General features: G+C 45.2%; 1 protein-coding gene across 16 annotated transcripts in view; it reads left to right on the forward strand.

The window, feature by feature from the left end:
* UNC80 (unc-80 homolog, NALCN channel complex subunit) overlaps positions 1 to 18,266 on the forward strand; it is a 121,358-nt gene that overhangs the window by 90,945 nt on the left and 12,147 nt on the right. For 13 of the 16 annotated variants that reach the window (XM_027636436.1, XM_027636435.1, XM_027636422.1 and 10 more), the window contains 10 exons: positions 2,423 to 2,623; positions 4,962 to 5,085; positions 7,367 to 7,492; positions 9,332 to 9,455; positions 10,169 to 10,375; positions 11,606 to 11,790; positions 12,699 to 12,864; positions 13,698 to 13,877; positions 15,836 to 15,974; positions 17,985 to 18,041. In XM_027636436.1, coding sequence (XP_027492237.1) covers positions 2,423 to 2,623; positions 4,962 to 5,085; positions 7,367 to 7,492; positions 9,332 to 9,455; positions 10,169 to 10,375; positions 11,606 to 11,790; positions 12,699 to 12,864; positions 13,698 to 13,877; positions 15,836 to 15,974; positions 17,985 to 18,041 — 1,509 coding nt within the window. Of the gene's footprint in view, positions 1 to 2,422; positions 2,624 to 4,961; positions 6,368 to 7,366; positions 7,493 to 9,331; positions 9,456 to 10,168; positions 10,376 to 11,605; positions 11,791 to 12,698; positions 12,865 to 13,697; positions 13,878 to 15,498; positions 15,506 to 15,835; positions 15,975 to 17,984; positions 18,042 to 18,266 lie in introns of those variants that run through there. The other 3 variants (XM_027636427.1, XM_027636434.1, XR_003526531.1) reach the window with 2 other exon arrangements.

The following is an 18,266-nucleotide window of genomic DNA, read 5'->3' on the forward strand; positions in this document are numbered from 1 at the left end:
GGGAGATTCCCTTCTTTTAGCTCTTAAGTTTTCATAATAGCAGATGGAATCACTTTTTGGTAGTGTAGTTGCATTTTGCTCTCTGAAACACGCAGAGGTTGTTTTGGATGTTCCTTAGATTGTACCTGATGCTGCCTGTGTATAAGGAAGGTTTCTTAAGCTCTCCTCTGGTCTCATTCAGACCCCCATCTGAAATAGCTCCATGGAAGCCTATCTGATATATGAGAATCAGTGGCAGTGAAGATCAGGGCAGATAAGCCTGTATCGACAGGGGGCAGGGGTTGGAGAGACTGCCTGACTGGTTGAATCAGTCTGACAGGCTGTATCCTCTCCTGTGACTCAGTGCATCAGAACCAGCAATTAACAAGCAAGAAAGGCAGAGCAACCACTCCATAAGTGCCTGAAATAGGGAGGAGGATGGGGCAGAAGGCATTTACAGGATAAAGAGGTGCCCAAGTCTTTTATTAAGGTGCAGCACTGAGGCCAGCTTACTGGCTGGACGCTCACTGCAAAGTTTCACGTGGTGCTGACCTAGAAGAAGTTGGGAATAGAGCCTTCTAAGCACTTTGGTCCTGATTCTCTGAGTAAGCCGTTCATGGTAAACACAAAATAACGTAAGTTGCTACTGAGAAGTTTGTCCAACAACTGGGACAAAAGAGAATGGACCCAATTCTTTTGTCAGTTTTTCACACTTTTTACACTTGCAGCTGGCAAATACTGCATTCTTTTCAAGAAAGGTCTTTCACAGTCAAAGGTTACAGCAGTAAAACCAAGGAGTTGATTTGCAGCAGATAATGAGCTGTGTTCTGATTCTCTTAAATGTCCTGGAGGTGCTAGAAATATCTGTTTGTTGGGGTTGGAACCTGAAGTGCTTAATCACAGACAGTCTTAAATAAAAGCAAACTTCATCATGGTTCTTACATAAATTTGTAAGTATCATTGAAATGACTGACCACATTTAACCACTGGAGATAAAAACTGAGTTCTACCTAGAGAGCAGACTTATCAGAATGTGATGTGACAGCCATGGTCCTGGGAGGCTGACAGGTGCCATTTCAGAGGCTTCAGAAAGTAAGATAATATGCTAGTCACTTCAGACAGGCTGAATCTCACCCAATTTTAGCCATTTAGAAGTTAAATGTTTAGTCTGCAAAAGTCCTAAAGATCTATTTGGACCCAATGAAAAAGGGAGATGCATATCCAGTGAGCTGTTTATGGCAGTATTTCGGGAAGATAAGAATTTCCCAGGTTGCTTATTTCTGCATGAACAGAACTAGAAGCTTAATTGAGATTGACCTCTCAAATTGGATGAAAAAATGGATCTCACACTTTATAACACATAAGGAAGTTTTCATATACCATTATGTATCACTGATTGCCACATGTTAAGTTGCCAGCAAGAAGCTTAATTATATGATAATTTAAATTTCACAGTGTTTAAGAAAACAGACCTACTCCATAGTAGGAAAAAGTAGTTGTAAAAAGGAATAATAAAGAAAAAGTGGATAAAGAAAAACTTTTATAGGACTTTTGGTTAATCTGAAGAATTCATTGCCCTTGATATTGCTAGGCAGATTATAAAGAGAATAGAGATATGTTCCATTAGTTGAAGGCATTTCGGAAAACTCCCCCACAATATGGATAAGGCTGTATTGTAATCATACACTACAAAGTCCGTTTCAGGGAGTATACAGATTTCTATCCCTTTTATTAGTAGATGCAGCTTTATTTATAGTCTTTGTTTGCCACAAACATTCAAGTATTTCAGAAGATCTTTGTCAAACTGCAAGTGTGAGTCAAATGCTGCCGTGATATTTCATAGTCAACACAGAAAATGCCATCGGCAAGGCCATCTGGGAGGGTTAGAAGAAGCAACAGCAACACAATCTGTAGAGGTGTCAGGAGAAACAAATCAAAACTGCAGGGAGTAATCCTACAAAGGACGTGTTGTGTAAACCCACGGACACGTTATTTTTAAAATTTTAGCACCTGAAAATTGCACAGTGAGACTTTTTACAGTAGTAACACTGAAAAACAAGCACAAAACCAACCCAAATCCATTTTAATAATATTGATATTAATGAATATTGACAAATATGTTTTATCGGGTCTGTATTTCACAGACATTTGCAATGTAGTCTGATTGACAGCTCAAATACTTTGTTTTTAGCTACACAAATCTGTGATTCCTCATGTCCCTTCAGCACATTTAATGTCAATGTAAAAGTAGTTTTTAGACCACTCGTTCTTAAACAGTGATTCCAGCAAGACAGTCTTAACAGATTGTTTAGAGACCACGTCTAAGAGTTTAAATAGCAGCACATTTTTACTAGGCTGCCAAAGATTTACCATTTAGTTTGTTTGCACGCGTGGAGAAGCACAAGTTGTGTTTGATTTCCCTCTTCACGATCCCCGGTTCCAGGCTGGCGGAAATCGCACATTCCCTGCTGAAACTGGCACCTTACGACACGCAGACCATGGAGAGCCGAGGGCTCAGGCGTTACATCATGGAGATGCTGCCCATCACGGACTGGACGGCCGAGGCGGTGAGACCTGCCCTTATCCTCATCTTAAAGAGATTGGATCGTATGTTCAATAAAATTCACAAGATGCCTACTCTGAGGTGAGCTGGTACACTGGAAACCCGCGGGGGTCCCTTTCTGATGTTGCAAGCCTTGAAGTGTGGGTATGTCATCCTGGCTAAAGCTGTCGCATTGCAGCGAATCTTTACAACGTGTCAGAAAATTAACAGGTGTTTTTATCTCTGTTATGTGTTTACGTTGACATTTTTGTTGTGTCTTCTGGTAACAAAAGAAACACATGGTTACTGAGAACTACAGAGAGAACTTCCAGAAATCTCATTTTTCTTTTCCCAAAATAAGTCTTCAGATTTTTACCATCTCGCTGCCCTCTTTATTTACCTTAGCTGTGAGTTGAGGAGATTAATTTTATTTTGTACTGGAAAGTTAAACTGTAGCAAGAGCATTTGTAGCATGGCTGTACTGTTATGTTCACTGTAAAGATGAAAATAGTCTGGAGCTATGCGATAACGTCTGGATGCTCCTGAGTAAAGGGCACAGATCTGCATCAACTGCTTCAAGTCAGGGGCTAGTGGAAGCCTGGTGCATCACACAGTGGCATTATGGCACAGGCTTTGGCCATTTCAAGAAGTATTGACTATGGAGTGTTCCTACCTTGGAGGCAGTGGTACAAATCCAGCCTGTGTAGTATAAAATCTCTCAGCCCTGTAAATTTTGCAGTGATCTGAGTAAAAAGAGTCATTGGTCTTAGTGACCCCCATCGGCATATGTCCTAAATTGCTTGAATCAGTCCCTTTGCTGTCAGTCTCAGCTGAGAAGCCAAATCATGTCAGAGAACATCAGAATTAGGTCCCAGTGTAAATTATCTGTACCCAGCAAAGATGGAGCAAATAAAAGGGAGGTGATCTCTTCTTTCTGGCATCACTACCTATTGCTTTCCTTTGGGTAACAACCTGCTTCAAGAAATTCCGGCCCTTGTAGGGAACTCAGAGGCAGAAATTTTGATACTTGTCCTTCCTGGTGGTTTGATTCTTTGTCATGTCTTGTCTGCTTCTCGCTCATTCTTTCTTTTCTCGCTCATACTTTCTTCTGCCTGAAAGGCAGATAAGGGGTATTCTGTTCCTGAAGATCTTTCCTTTTTATGTAAACTGAATGGATGTTCATACATTAAAATTCCCTTCATATTCTCTCTGTCTGTGCCTGTACCTATGCTTGGCTGAAATTGCTCCTCTGTACACAAAGGGACTCAAAGCCACTGGATCAAATACAGCATCTACATTTAAGCATCAGTGGGCCATCACTGGGTCTCTTAGGGATGGGCCTGGGTGCCAGAGCCCAGGAGCCATCCATTGGAGTACTTACATCACAGTCTTATATGCTGCCTCCTGTGGGCACCCCGCTCCAAACCCAGTGTCTGTTGGAAGCAGTGTGTGTGTAAGAAGAATGCAAGAACAAACTACTATTCTGGAGATCTAAGAACAGTGGATGCTCAAAGATGAACGTATGTTGGTCTATATAAGAACACACGTAGTGAACACCTCGTCCGCCACGTCTCTGAGAAGTCTGGGGAGCTCAACTAGGATACTGTTTAGGATTGAGCTAACAAGCTATGCCAGCCTTATCTTTCTGTCCTAAAAAGTGCTTAGTCAGATGCTGGCTTCTGAACTGCACTGACTCCAAAGAGTCAGGCCCTGAGATGAAGGGTGTGAACCACTTTGATGTTACCTACGCTGTGCCTGCTTACGACTAGGAAGGCAAATCCTTTCAGCAGCTGGCACAAGCCCCAAATGTTGTTTTGGTGAAAAAAGCAAAGTGTCAGCGAAGAAAGGATCCTGGAATGAAGGACTGGTGCTGATAGAAAATGAATCATGCCTCCTGCACAGGATGAGGGAGATAAAGATTGTACTACTGGGTCAGTTTACATTTGGGGCAGTCTGTGTTTATAAGTCACTCTGGCAGAGCAGACCAAGCTGCACAGTAGCTTACAGAGGGCACTCAGATGATGGGCTTCCAGTGAGAACATCCATAAGCTACATGGAGGACTCACTCTCAGCTGGTAGTATGGCACAGTAGATCTTTTCCGCACATAGGGACACCTGAGACCACTGTCTGGGGCTCCCTTTCATTTTTCATCTTTTCTGAGGGAATCGTCAGGGAGCGAAATGCAGCATCACCACTACTGCTGTGAGCAGCAAAGACGCTCTGCTATGTTTCTTGTCTCTCAAATGCCCAGTGTGCTCTGTGGCTCTGCACTTTCCTGAGATGCGTGGGTAAAACCTTCCATCTGTTGCGCACTCTGTGCTCCCTGGAACGTCACTGCTGTCTGAAGCGTTTCCTCCGTGGGTGTCACTGTGTGTCGGTCGTGGGCGTCTGGTGGGGGGCAGGAGCCCGTGGCTAACAGCACCTACTGTTGTATTGCAGGCGCCAGGTTGAGTGGGAGCCTGCCAGCAGTTTGATTGAAGGGGTTTGTTTGACACTTCAGAGGCAGCCTATCATATCCTTCCTGCCTCACCTTAGGTCTCTGATCAATGTCTGTGTCAATCTGGTGAGTAGCCAAGTGGCAATCCCATGAACCTTTACTAAACCTCCCCCTGCTGTTGACTTCTCTGGACTGAAGATGACAGTTCATTACCACTCCTGTCATTTTACCTGTCCCCCTTACCCCTGGCAGGGGGACTTCGCAAGTGACACTAGAGATAGCAAGGTTCATTTTTGAAGTGGTGCATGGGGAGATACAGTGACTGGTAGCAGCGGTCAAGCGATTTATTTCCGTTGCTTCCCACACACCACTTTGAAGATCCACCTTTGCCAGACTGAGCTGAGAGTTGAGGGCTGCAAGTTGGAGAGTGGGGTGGTGGAGGCTTGCACACACCTGGTAGAGACAGGGAGAAGGTGACACTGGGGGTACCTACCATCCCCAGTGGGGGAAGGGCCCTGGTGGCTCTGTCAGAGGCCATCGGGTGTTGGCTAGTTAGAAGGGTTTACAAGGTGGATTGACTCCACTGTTTGCAATGTCCCTGGCTTGATCTCGTACAGGTTTGCACTGTACAATGTTCAGATCCCACTCCTAGTAGACTTTATGCTCCTACGTGTGTTACAACAGAGAGATGCTTGGTCATTGAGAAACAGACTCTAGTGTTTGTGCAACTGTTACACTGGGGACAAGCCCCCACTTTGATAGCAATGTAACTCCAGCCATTTGGGCAAACATTCATGCTTTCATTCCATGTGGAAAAATACAAATAAAGAGAGAAAGGCTGCACTAGCATTTTTATTGTTATTGGGTTTTATAACATTTTCTCCTTAGAACAAAAATGTTGTAACTACTTCTAGCAGCAACAGAAAAACCTTTCAGGGTTTACCAGTGCTCTGAGGGGCTTTGAAAACAATGATCACCAGCTAAAACGCAATATCAGGTTTTGCCAGGTTCCTGTCCTTCAAGTCCATTCAGCACTCATTGCTGCAAGGGCAGGGAAGCTTCAACCTGTCAGTCTGTAAGACTTCCCTGTTCATGCAGAGGTTCAAGCTGCCTGGAGCTAAGCCAACTCTGGGCACTCAGATTACTTAGAGTTGCTCCATGCAGAGGCTGCTACACAGCTCAAACACAAATTTGGAATGGACTTCCACTTTGGCAAGCAGGCATGGCAGGGTGAATCACAGCAGCAGGCTCTCCAAGAGGCATTAAGAATTAGCCAGTGCCCTACAAACAGAAAGCTCTGCAGTGCTAAAGTGCAGTTGTCATGCTTACATTCAGCTGACTGGGAACATCAGGGAGAGCTACCAGGCAAAGATGTACTCCTACTGCTAAGAGTATTTTAGCTTTAGCTGTCAGAGCTGTGTGCACTGTGAGAGCACCCTGATTACATGCTGTATCATGTGTAGACCAGCTGCATCAAGAAGCCCAAAAAGAGATCATCCAGGAAGGCTGATCTCAATGGTAATCCATAGTGATGCAAAGAAAGGGCTCTGACTTTTTCCCTTCTAAATTGTCTTTTGGTTTTGTGATACAAAACTGGTTATTAGCTTTTTGCCCAGGCTAAATTTGAAAAGAAGCATGTATTCATCTCCCATAAGCTTAGTCATCTGCCAGGTAACTTCTCCCTGTTCCCATCATCTACATGAGTCTAGTCATGGAGAGAAACAGGCATATGCAGGACTGTGATTTAATTCCTCCAGAGGGACACATCCCAAACAGTACAAATAACTCTTCTCTTAGAAATGCTGTTTCCTAGTGCTGATATTTCAGGTAGTTCCAGACAAGGTCACATGCAGGCAACTCTGCTTCAGACATCTGGGGTCAGTCAGGTGAGATAAATCATGCTTACACTTCCTGAGAAGAGACTGTGTTTGAGAGGAATCTGAACATTGTGCAAAACCCGGCTTGGGTCAGACTTAGGACATTATTTTTCAAGTAGAACAGCAAGGGAAGGGAAAAGATGTCCAGTTTCAATGCAGACTTTTTGCTTTGATGATATATTTTTATTTGTTACAGTTGTCACATGACATATCCTCCAACTCTAGCTGTTCCACCGGTCCAGTGCTGGTCATTCAAGGCTGGTACTGGGTGCATTTATAAATGTACCAGGTTACCTGTGCATTTCTCCCATCCTTGCTGGTTCCCTCTTCTCCTCTTCCTTTCCCTGCTAGTACTCCTTCCCCTCACTGGCCCCAGCTCCTGCAAGGACCACTGAGGGGGCTGGTTCTCCTAGATCCACCTCAACTCAGTGTTCAATGAAAGGCACCTCCATTTCACTGATGTTGGAGGATATGGCATGGGTGAAACTGTAAGCAGCCAGTTGTGGTGATGTGCTCTGTTTGTATTGCAGGTGATGGGAGTAGTAGGACCCTCCAGTGTGGCTGACGGATTACCCCTTCTTCATCTCAGCCCTTATCTCTCACCACCTCTTCCCTTCAGCACAGCTGTTGTCCGGCTTGTAGCATTGCAGATACAGGTGTGTCTGCCCTGGCCTGTGGCCAGGCCTGTTAGAGCCTCGGGTTGAGACACCAACTCATCGGTGCTCTGTTTTCTTTCTGCAAAAGCTGGGCAAAAACTGTGGAATATACACCAAAAATTAAAGAGAAGCAACATGTAAATTCTCCCTCCTTTTTGAAGGCTTGAGCTGAGCTCAAAATTCATCTGTTGGGGCCAAGTCCACAGCAAGCATCCATCAGCTTAACACTGCCATTGAAGTCCAAGGGAGTTTGGCTGATGGATGCTGTTTAAGGCTCTGATAAGCAGGTTAGGATTCTCTGCAGGATCTAAGGAGTTAGGATAAGCCTCCTACCCCAGAGAGATGGGCCCTGGCTTGGGTCATGTCCATGCAACCCTTCCTGTCTTCCTGTGGGACCACGTGTGCAACTGAGAGTGGAGTTTGTGCGCTTCTGCTCTTACTTGAGCTGATCACACAGTATGCCAGCACAAAAAGCAGGGCAACTTGGCTTTTCAGCTGCTGACGCAATGGCATCCTTTTTATCCAGAATAAAAAAGAAAGCATTCTGGACTTTTTGGATCATTCATCACTATTCCTTTCTCATAACAGTGCCATAACTATTGCAGAGTCTTTCTGCCTCTGTATCCCTTTCTCTCCCCATTAGCATGAAGTTAGTCAGAGTGGTGTTCGAAGAAGGAACAGATTTCCTAATCTAGCTCCAACTTGCATGCTTAAGTGTGCATGGCACATCCAGTTGAATACTTAGGGAGGTATTTCTGAGCATTAGGGCAGCTTGGGAAGGGACCAAAACACAGTGCCGGCTCAGAGCATGAGGCACAAAAGCACTTTCTGGTACAAACTGACACAGGTTTCTTCCAGTTCTGAGGCAATGGTTCTTTAATCAAAAACAAAAAAAGGGCCCCCTTCACCTTCTCTGAAATATTATTGATTTATTTTTTAAACCAGATACCAAATTAATAGTGTTTTTTAAAGTATTGGGAGATTTTACTTTTTTTACCCTCTTCTCCCTGTTCACTCATTTGTGAGCTTTAAATGTAATGAAAACCAAACATGTCAAGAAAAACACATGAGTAGTCATAATTCCTGATACTTCCAGCAGGATAGGAAACAGAAGTACTTCACACTCCATCAGAAAACTTCTTCTCCTGGAATTTCTCAGCCCAGGTCTGCAAGCTTGAGGAGTTGTATTTCACAGCTAAGTCTGTAGGAACTGGGATGCTGTAAATGAGCAGAAGTGCTGTCACTAGACAGTCATTTGTATTACCTCCTCTAAAGAAGGTGAAAGACCATTCAATTTAGGCTTGACTGTGTGTCAAGAAGTAAATGTGCATTTTGTTTATTTTTCAGGAGTTCATTCTTTGTGTTAGGGAGGATGATGGGGCAGAACAAAGTAAGTCAGAACAAAAAATGTGTTTGGGAATAGCCTCCATGTTCGGACAGCAGGATATTTACCTTCTGTCATTTTGCAGTTTCCTCTGTTCCTTTTTTTATTCCTCATAGTCTGGGTCAGGTCCTGATGCCATTCACGGAAGTGCAGAGCTTAGGACTAACACTCATCTGACTCCTCTGGGATACATCTGATTTTATTAATGATACGTAGGAGTTAGGAATCTGGGCTTCTTACATCTTGCCTGCAACAAGAGCAGGTGACCCCTGTGTTACTCTGTGAGTTCCTTTTACTCCTGACTAACTAGTCTGAGGGCTTGTTTTCAATCAGGTCATCAATGCTGGTATTACACTGTGTAAACAGGGTGCCTGGGGATCGTCATTCCCCGCAGTGACTTGTGTGCGTGATCTGCTGATGAAATCTTTTAATCCTTTCTTATTATTACTGCACAGGCTTTGAAAGAAGATTTCCCCCTAAGCCATGTCGTCTCCCCATTCACCAATCAGGAAAGAAGGGAAGGAATGCTTTTAAACCTACTGATTCCATTTGTGCTCACAGTAGGATCTGGAAGCAAAGGTCTGACTAATTTAACAAAAGGAATTTTTCTCCCCCTTTTCTGACAACTGATGTTTGCACTTTCCCTGCCCTCTGTATTTTATTTTTGTTTTTTAATTTGATTTTCTGACACTAGTGTGTCAGCTAAGTGCCCTTTGGGTCTGAAACTGAAAAAAACCCCACTGGGAGAAGCTGTTGTTGTTTCTTTCCTTTGTTTCAGCTGTGCCGTGGTTCTTGAGTCAGGTCTTACACAGATATGCTCCTGCTTTTGAAACTGGAGTGCAGGGTGAGATAAATCTGTTGTAGCAGAACCCACAGAGGGGAGCAGAGGTCACGGAAATTGTGTGCCCCTGTGGATCACAGTCTGTCCAATCCATGCCACTTGTCTGGCACAAGTCCTAGTCCTTGTTTTCTGCTATAAAGGGTCTTCACTGGTAAATCTGTAAATGAAAGCAAAGAGTAAAGGGAGAGGGGAATGCCAAAAGGAAATGAGACCACTGAATGGGATATTTCTTTGTGCTGCATAGCTCTGTGTTTGTGTGTGTTCATGTTGGTGCTAAAATAAACTTTGCCTTTGCTTGCAGGAGAAGAAGCAGCATAACAAGGTGTGGGGGACGGAGTTTTGGCATAGGGAACATCCTGTTTTGCAACTGAAAAGGGTCTGGATCTTTTGGGTGTTTTTGGTAGGATGTAGCCTGATCTTTCTCTCTCTTTCCCCTCCCAATGCATCTCAGACAGCCCCTGGCTGGAGCAGCCTGAGGTCCTGCTGCTGCTCCAGACTGTTATCAATATCCTCCTGCCACCTCGAATCATCAGCACTTCCCGAAGCAAGAATTTTATGCTGGAGAGCTCCCCTGCCCACTGCTCCACCCCAGGGGATGCAGGGAAGGACCTGCGACGGGAAGGGCTCGCAGAGTCCACCAGCCAGGCTGCCTACCTGGGTGAGTGATGGCTTTTGCTGACCTCTGAGAAGAGACAAAGTGGAGTGCTCAAGATTGTAGAGAGCACCAAAGAAAACCATCTCAGGCAGGAGGTAATTGAACTCTTTAGAACTGCTTTAAGACTTGTCCTGAACAAGGGGCCAGGCCAGAGCATGAAGTCAAGAGCATCTCTGGAATATACTTCAAGGTGAGCAGTGTCAGCACTGCACCTGGAGGAGAGCAGCACAGGTAGAAGTCACTCAGTTTTCATACTGCCAGAGCACAGCAGTGAAGCCACAGAAGGCGAGTCTGACTGCCTGTCAGCCACTACAGTCACAACATCACTGGCCCTTGGCTAGCTAGGGGTAAAGGTGATATCTGAGGAATGGGGTAACACTGATGAAAAACTGGCAGTTCACCACTGGTTTAGACCCCTGCCCCAACAAACCGGGACACAGATGTATGATGGCTGAGAAGGCTTGGCTGTCCTATGAAGAAAGATGGAGTAGTCAACCTTCCCCCAACCCCCAGGCCTCCCTGTTTGTTCCAGACCAGTGGAGCATGGAAAGGGAGAGATTTCTTGTCTCTCCTGTGAGCCAAATGTTGGTCACTGCCCACTTCAGTGAAGAGCATTGTTTTGAACCTCATCGCTGTTCATCCCCATTTGTCATACTGTACTCCTGTGAACTACAGCCCTTGGCTTACTGGACCGTATTTGTATTTAGCTTACAGTGTGCCCATGACTCTGGTAGCTGCACTGCCAGAAAGGTTCTTTTCATTACCCTATAAATCACCTGCTCACAAGGCAACTCTTTGTGTGGATATGCTCGATAAAGATTTTTGTGGTTTTCTGATCAGCCAGGGCTGTATTCCCACCCTGAGCTGCTTTCAAAATATCTGAATTTTGGGAAGACAAGAGAACTCTGCAGGGAGGGAAGGGGGGAGATAGAGCAAGAAGATACAGAGGAACTTAGGTATGAAGTAGGAAAATTTCTCTGGAAATGGAACTCCCAGTCCTGATCCTAAGGCCTTTATTACAAGAAGGGTGGTCGCTTCTTCCTTGCCACGTTTGGAGACTGATAGAAAGGACAGTTGTGACTCCAAGGTGTGTGGGAGTGCATGTGCACGTGCATGCAAGCATGCCTGTGTAGGTTTGTGCCCACCATGGCCCCCCTCATTGCTTCCCCAGTGCTTGTGAGGGACACTGGTAACATCTCTGACTGCCCTTTGCTGGTGTGTGTTCCCCTGTAGCCCTGAAGGTGATCCTTGTTTGCTTTGAACGCCAGCTGGACAGCCAGTGGTACTGGCTGAGCCTGCAAGTCAAAGAGATGGCCCTGCGGAAGGTGGGAGGGCTGGCCCTGTGGGATTTCCTCGACTTTATCGTACGAACACGGATCCCTATCTTTGTGCTCCTTCGGCCCTTCATCCAGTGCAAGGTAACAGTTGCTTTGGCTGCTGACAGATCACACCTTGAAGGCAAGATATCCCTTATTCCCCAGCTGAGAACAGAGGAACAGCGCTCCTGGCAGAACTGTATGTAGGGAATTACCTTTCAGAAGTTAGTAGGCCTGAGAACCCTTTGAAACTAAATCACAGGGCTTTTCCCTAGCCAGCACTAAAGAGTATGCCAGTCATCCAGGAGCTCTGATCCATGGAGTACAGCTAGTCTTAGCTCCTCTGGATGGAAAGTAGTATAGGCTGGACCAAGAGTGTTTGCCTGTGCACTTAATTTTAGAACAAAGGCACTCAAAGCACTTCAAGGTAGTGTGGATATGCTGAACCTGGGAGGGTGTTGGCAGAAATCTTCCAGAAATCTCTCCTCTGCATAGAGCCAGGCAATACAGCCAACAGCCAGGAAGGACCTGGGTGAAGGTTCTGACAGGACTTTTGTGGACGGGCAGACAGCTGCTAGGCTGAGGCAGCTGGGGCTCAAGTTAATCATAGTTCTTCCCTGCTTATCAAGTAGACCAGCACATGGTACTCCAACTTATTTAGCCTACCTTGTCTCTTGGACAGAATAAACCATTGTGGAGGAGGGACCTGTCTCATGTCCAAGGGTAGAGCTTAGCATTAGGAAGCCCTCATCCCCATATACCCTGTGCCAGTGAGGTTTTAATGTTAAAACCTCAAACCCATATACCCTGTACCAGTGAGGTCTTAATATCTGTTCAGTCAAATATAAGGTTGTCCCCAAAAGACAGGTGGAAACCTCATAGCTGGAGTCAAAAACCTTCTGCCTATAAAGAGGATGGTCTGCTGGCTGCAGGCTGAAGCTGGTCTGGAGACTAGTCCCAGTTCCCTGGGCACCATTTTCTGGCCATGTTAACACGTCCCAATTTTGCAGTTGCTGGCCCAGCCAGCTGAGAACCACGAGGAGCTGACGGCCCGACAGCACATCTCTGACCAGCTGGAGAAACGGTTCATCCCGCGCCCACTCTGCAAGAGTTCCCTCATTGCTGAGTTCAACAATGAGCTGAAGATCCTGAAGGAGGCCGTGCACAGTGGGTCAGGTAAGGAGGGCAGGGAGAGCTCAGGGCCATCAGCCCAGTCCGGCCAGCTGCTCGCCCCTACTTGTGAGGCAGACCTGTCCACTGCCTAGGAGAGGCATGGGGCAATCCACATACCTCCTGGATAGCCTGCCCCTGGAGCCTGTGCCCAGCCCAGCCTTGCCACTGGACAACCAACAGAAGTCCAGGTTAATTGTGAAATGCACCCATTTTTCTACCAAGTCTGAGTCCTATTCCCCAGCAGCCAGCTCTCACTGTCTGGGGAGTGCCTTGTGCAGCCCCAAACCCAGTGTAGCCTCTGTAGAGCCAAACCCACTTGTGCAGAAATATCTGGCAGGAGCAGATCTACCTCTTACTTTCTCCCCTTGGTTTCTCTACTGTGAGGTCCAGATCAGCATCCCCGAGCTTATGGTGCACTGAATTCTCTCCTGCATGAGGGCACACTTTTCTCCCTTGACAGTCACTCCTGTTGCCACGAGATGGCAGCTGCTGCTTGCACACTGCAAGGGGATTATGTGTTTTGTTCTTAGGAAAACAAATTCAAAAGGAAATGGTTCAGCCTTTTTTCCTTGGCAGTAATTTGTCTTGCTCCTAAATGTTGAAGCTGATCTGGAGAATACAACAGTAAGGTTGCAAAAACTGCACTGCGTAAGAAAAGCAGAGATTTTGGAGAGGTGATGTGAGCCAGGGCAGCTGTGGGTTTTTTATCACCTCTGCCACCCCTGCCCCATTCTTTTGGGCAGAATGAAGTGCCCAGTGTGTCAAGAATGCTTGGTTGGTTGTTGATTTCCAGTGCCATCATTGACTTGGGTTTGGTTTCCCTCCTCTTGGCACAGCTTACCAAGGGAAGACATCCGTCAGCACTGTGGGCACCTCCACCTCCGCGTACCGCCTGAGCCTGGCCACCATGTCCCGCTCCAACACCGGCACCGGCACGGTCTGGGAGCAGGACAGCGAGCCTTCCCAGCAGGCCTCGCAAGACACGCTGAGCCGCACAGATGAGGAGGATGAAGAAAGTACGTGGCTGCTGATTCAAGCTAATCCCCAAGCAGTGAAGGTGTTTTCTCGATGTCCCAGAGATCAGCTGGGAGGGGAAAACAGTTGCCCCTGTACCGGTGTGAACACAAGGCCCACAGGAGCACGAGGCTGAGAAACTGGTGTGATTGCTACACCATTTGTGGTGTTAGAGCTTGGGTTGTGCATACCTCCTCATTGCCTCCTGAGCTGTGGCAAGGAAAAGGGAAAGGCACAGGCAAATTTTTAGTGTCTGAGATCAGGGCTGACATGCAATCCTCACAGTGCTGACAAGGCATTTGACAACCAGTCCTCTCTTTGACCTTCCTCACAACAGTGGGAAGGGGCTGTGGTTCTGTGGTTAGGATCCCATTCCTGCAGGATCTTAGTACTTCCTGCTCATTGCTTCTGTCCAGGTGCTCTGACATGAAATATGTTGTCCTTGTGCTGCATGGGATCCAGCTGTGGCTCTCCACAGGGTGGACTGTCTGTTCTTGTGTCAATTAACAAAGAGGAAGTTAAGCCTTAAACCTACTAACAACAAAAGCTTGATCTCCCTTTTTGGCAGCTGGCAGGTTCTGAGGTTGCCACGCTTTCTGGTGCCAGTTTAGGAGGAATGGGATAGTGAATCTTCTGGGGACTTATTTGCAATGATCGAAATACTGGTTTGTTGTTCCATCTGAGTTTCATGTTTTTCTTGGAATTTTGCCTTCTCTCTGCTTCTGAGCTGTCTTTCACTGAAAGCCAGGGTAGAAAACTCTGCTCATATGGCATCAGACTTGGGCTTCCCCCTGCTTTTGCAGGGATACTGGCTTCTGGTGCTGCAGTGGCTGGTTGTCTAATGCCTGAAACTTAAGTGCTTCTCTTCTGTATTTGAGGACTGCTAACCCCCAAAGACATCGAACAAAAGGAGTGGAAATGGGGGGCTCAAAAGAAAGGCCTGTGCAGTTACAGCAGAATTGCCTTTTGAGAAAGAGCAGTTAACCTGAAAGTTTCCAGGCTCAGCCCAACTTTATTTTAGCTGGGTTCATTTCTAAACATTGTACAATCCACCCACAACTGTGCTGCTCCTACATTGCTCAGATATTTACTCACTGTGGCAAACTCTAGTTCCAGCCTTGTATTAATTCTGAGCCACCGTGAGGAATGGTAAGTGCTGTCTTCCTATCTCACTGTGTCATTGTTGCCTCAGCCCTGCCTTGGCTTAATGCTGCTATAAAATATTTCAGTACATCAGAATTGGCAAAGGTCAAAAAGAAAAGAGAAAATGACAACACAAAACCTCCTCTTTGTTTTATTTATTTATAGTTAAAAGCTGTTATGGTAAAAACCACAACAGAGTAATTTCTTTCCGGTACTTTATACAATTTGAAACAGGGCTGAAAATTTCAAGCAGTCCTGACCGCTGTCCAACTCTGCATAATTCATTTGAAGTATGATGGATTTGAGTCAATTAATCCAATTTTTTGGTGACACTTTAAGATGCATGTCCCAAAGCGTGTTAAAGGATGTGAGTTCTGCACTTTGCTGTCATGTATTTTTTTTTTGTAACAGTGCTTTGCTATGTCACAGCAGCAGTTTATTTCACATCAGCAAAATGCCTAGTTACAACTTTTATGCCAGAAATACTGTATATTAACAAGGAATTTATTAATCACAGGAATTAAGCCCTAGTGGAAGCTGAATTCCCCAAACACGTTTTCCTGAGAGGTATTTAAGCTGAAAGCCTAGATAAATTCCTTCCCTACATGTGCCAGGTTCCTCATCCTGCATGGGTTTATGTGTTTGTCTCTCTTCACTGTAAAATCTAATGGCATATTCCAGTTTGCAGGTTTGGGCTCTGAGTAAGTAAATGCTGGGTACACCCTTGGCATCCTGTTGTCTCTTGAGAACTGAGAAGAGGAAGGTGGGGTTTGGGGTGGTTGTTTCCTCTCCTTTCCTGTTTTTTCTCTCTTTCCAGATGACTCCCTGAGCATGCCCAGTGTGGTAAGTGAACAAGAAGCATACCTTATGGGTGCCATTGGGAGGAGGCGGTTCTCCAGCCATCTCTCCAGCGTGTCCACTCCTCAGGCTGAGGTGGGCATGTTGCCCAGCCAAAGGTAACAACATGGGCTTTTCACCTTTCCCATTATAGTCATGAGAGCAGAAATGGCTCAGGTATATCAGAGGGATGGGATAGTGGGATCAGTGCCAGCATAGAAATGCTAAATTTCTTCATCCTGCAGTAGTGTTGGATCGAGGATGCAGGGTGGGAAATAACGATTTTCCAGGATGATCTGTCTCATGTAAGGTCTGTAAGAACAAGCTGTCATTCACAGAAACCTTCCTCTTAAACAGTTTTAGAAACACTCAGCATTATTATTTTCCTCTGCTACTGCTGGATAGGAAAAAGAAAATAGGGTTTTGCACTGAACTAGGGAACCATACCCAAACTGTGTAGGGAGTGGGGAAAAATCCTGAGAAGCTGGGAAAGGGGACAGAGGCATCATGTTTGATTTACTTTGTTTTCTTCCCTGTGATCTTTGTCCTTGTTAGAATAGTAACTGGGCAGAAACTGAATGTCATATTTAAAGATAGGCTTTAATACTGTTTCAAATCAGAAATATACTTGTTGATACAAATAACTTTGAATGCCTTATTCCTGGTTAACATGGAGTGGTGAGAAAGAGATTGGAATTTGGGAAATGTACAGAAGAAATAGAGAGAAGTTTTGCATTTAAATGTGATTTTTTTTTTTCTAAGTAAGCAATGTTTATTGTTTTATTTGTCTGCAACAAGTTATCCAAGGATATCTAGCAGTGGATAGATTAATTTACATTATTTCCCGTGAACATTTAAAAAATATATTCTACATTATCTGGTGACCAGCCTTGGAAAATCAAACAACATTGCTCCCTCCCCAGTCTTGCTTGGAATTAAGGATATAACCTTGATACATGAAGGAAAAGTAACAGCTGTGGTACATACCAGCAGAGATAGGAGAGGTGATTTACAAGAGAGAAGTTGCACAGATTTTATCTGAGAGTTTTCACAAAAGGGCTTACAGGAACTCATTTGACTTTGGAACTTAATTGATTCAGTCCCTTTGTTTCTTGAAAAATTAATATGCAAGGCTGCATTTTCCTCAATCTTTCACTGCCATCTTCAGTGTATAAACTTCATAACAGCCACAGCTGATTGATAGCAATCTTTGTTTTGTGCAATCCTAAATCATGGTGACGCTGAGAGAAAAAAAGGCTTTAATTACCAGAGATCTTTGCTCTCTACTTTTTAAGTACTTAAGTAATTTTTAAGTCTCCTAGCAGGAGACTTTTCATCTTGGTAAGGAAAGGACCAGCTCAGCAAGTGTAATCACAGTCCTCCATGTCGTGCCCTTTTAGTTATGGATGGCCTCTGGGCTTCCAGACTGCCTCACAAATGTAAACTAATTAATGCTAAGTAATATTATTACCACTTTGCTGCTGGTAGCCCAGCAGACTGCTTTCCTCCTTTCATGTTTTTCCTATGGGCTGAGCAGGCTGTTCCTGCCTGATGACTGCAGTGCAGAAAAGCAGTGAGATGATGTACTCCTTTGCCAGGATCCTCGCCAGGTGTTTATTTACAGTGTCACTGCACTATGAGACCTTATTTTCCAGATGTTTGTCCTTAGAGTCATACAGAAGGTCTGTAGCTCATGGGAGATAGATTACCCCTCCCTCAAAAAGAATTGGCTCATGGGGAAGGGAAAAAAGCTTTCTATGAAGTTGGAAGTAAATAGGATGGAAATAAATGAAAATGCTGCAGGAAAACAGCTTTGAAAATAGTTCCCTCCCCTTATTTCCTGTGGAAACACATCCACAGGAAGCTGAATTTCTCACCTCCCTAAATCTCAGCAGAGATGTGGAAGGCTCCCTGCAGTGTAAACTCCCTCTAAAGACTGCTCCTGTGATCAGATGTTCTTTCAGCTCCTCTGAGTCATATATATGCTGTTGAGCGTGAGACCAATTAATGTTACAATCCTTTTTTGCTTTTTTATTCCACTGATATTTTTTCCCTTGAAAACAGAGACAAGCGCATGCTTTTTTGCATTTTCTTTCCCTAAATTCTTAATCTCCCTGCCCCTCCTGCAGTGAACCTAATGTCCTCGATGACTCCCCGAGCCTGGCCACTGAGGGCAGCCTCTCTAGGTACAGTGTCAACACTACCTGTCTGTCAGTGTGTGTGTTGGGAAACTGGCCGTTTCCAACCTCCTGTCTCTTCCCCTCACCTTTTGTCGCTCTCTCCATCTCTGTCTCTTGTGGCTCATCAATATTCAGGCCTGCAAGTCAAAGGTGTAGCAACCCACCTTCAGTTTTCAGCTTTGATTGCCAATAACTTTGAGGAGGCTAAGGGAAAGGGGAAAGAAAAAGCTG

The sequence above is a fragment of the Corapipo altera genome, unplaced genomic scaffold (genome assembly GCF_003945725.1).
Source record: "Corapipo altera isolate COAL_440 unplaced genomic scaffold, ASM394572v1 45, whole genome shotgun sequence".
Taxonomy (NCBI): domain Eukaryota; kingdom Metazoa; phylum Chordata; class Aves; order Passeriformes; family Pipridae; genus Corapipo; species Corapipo altera.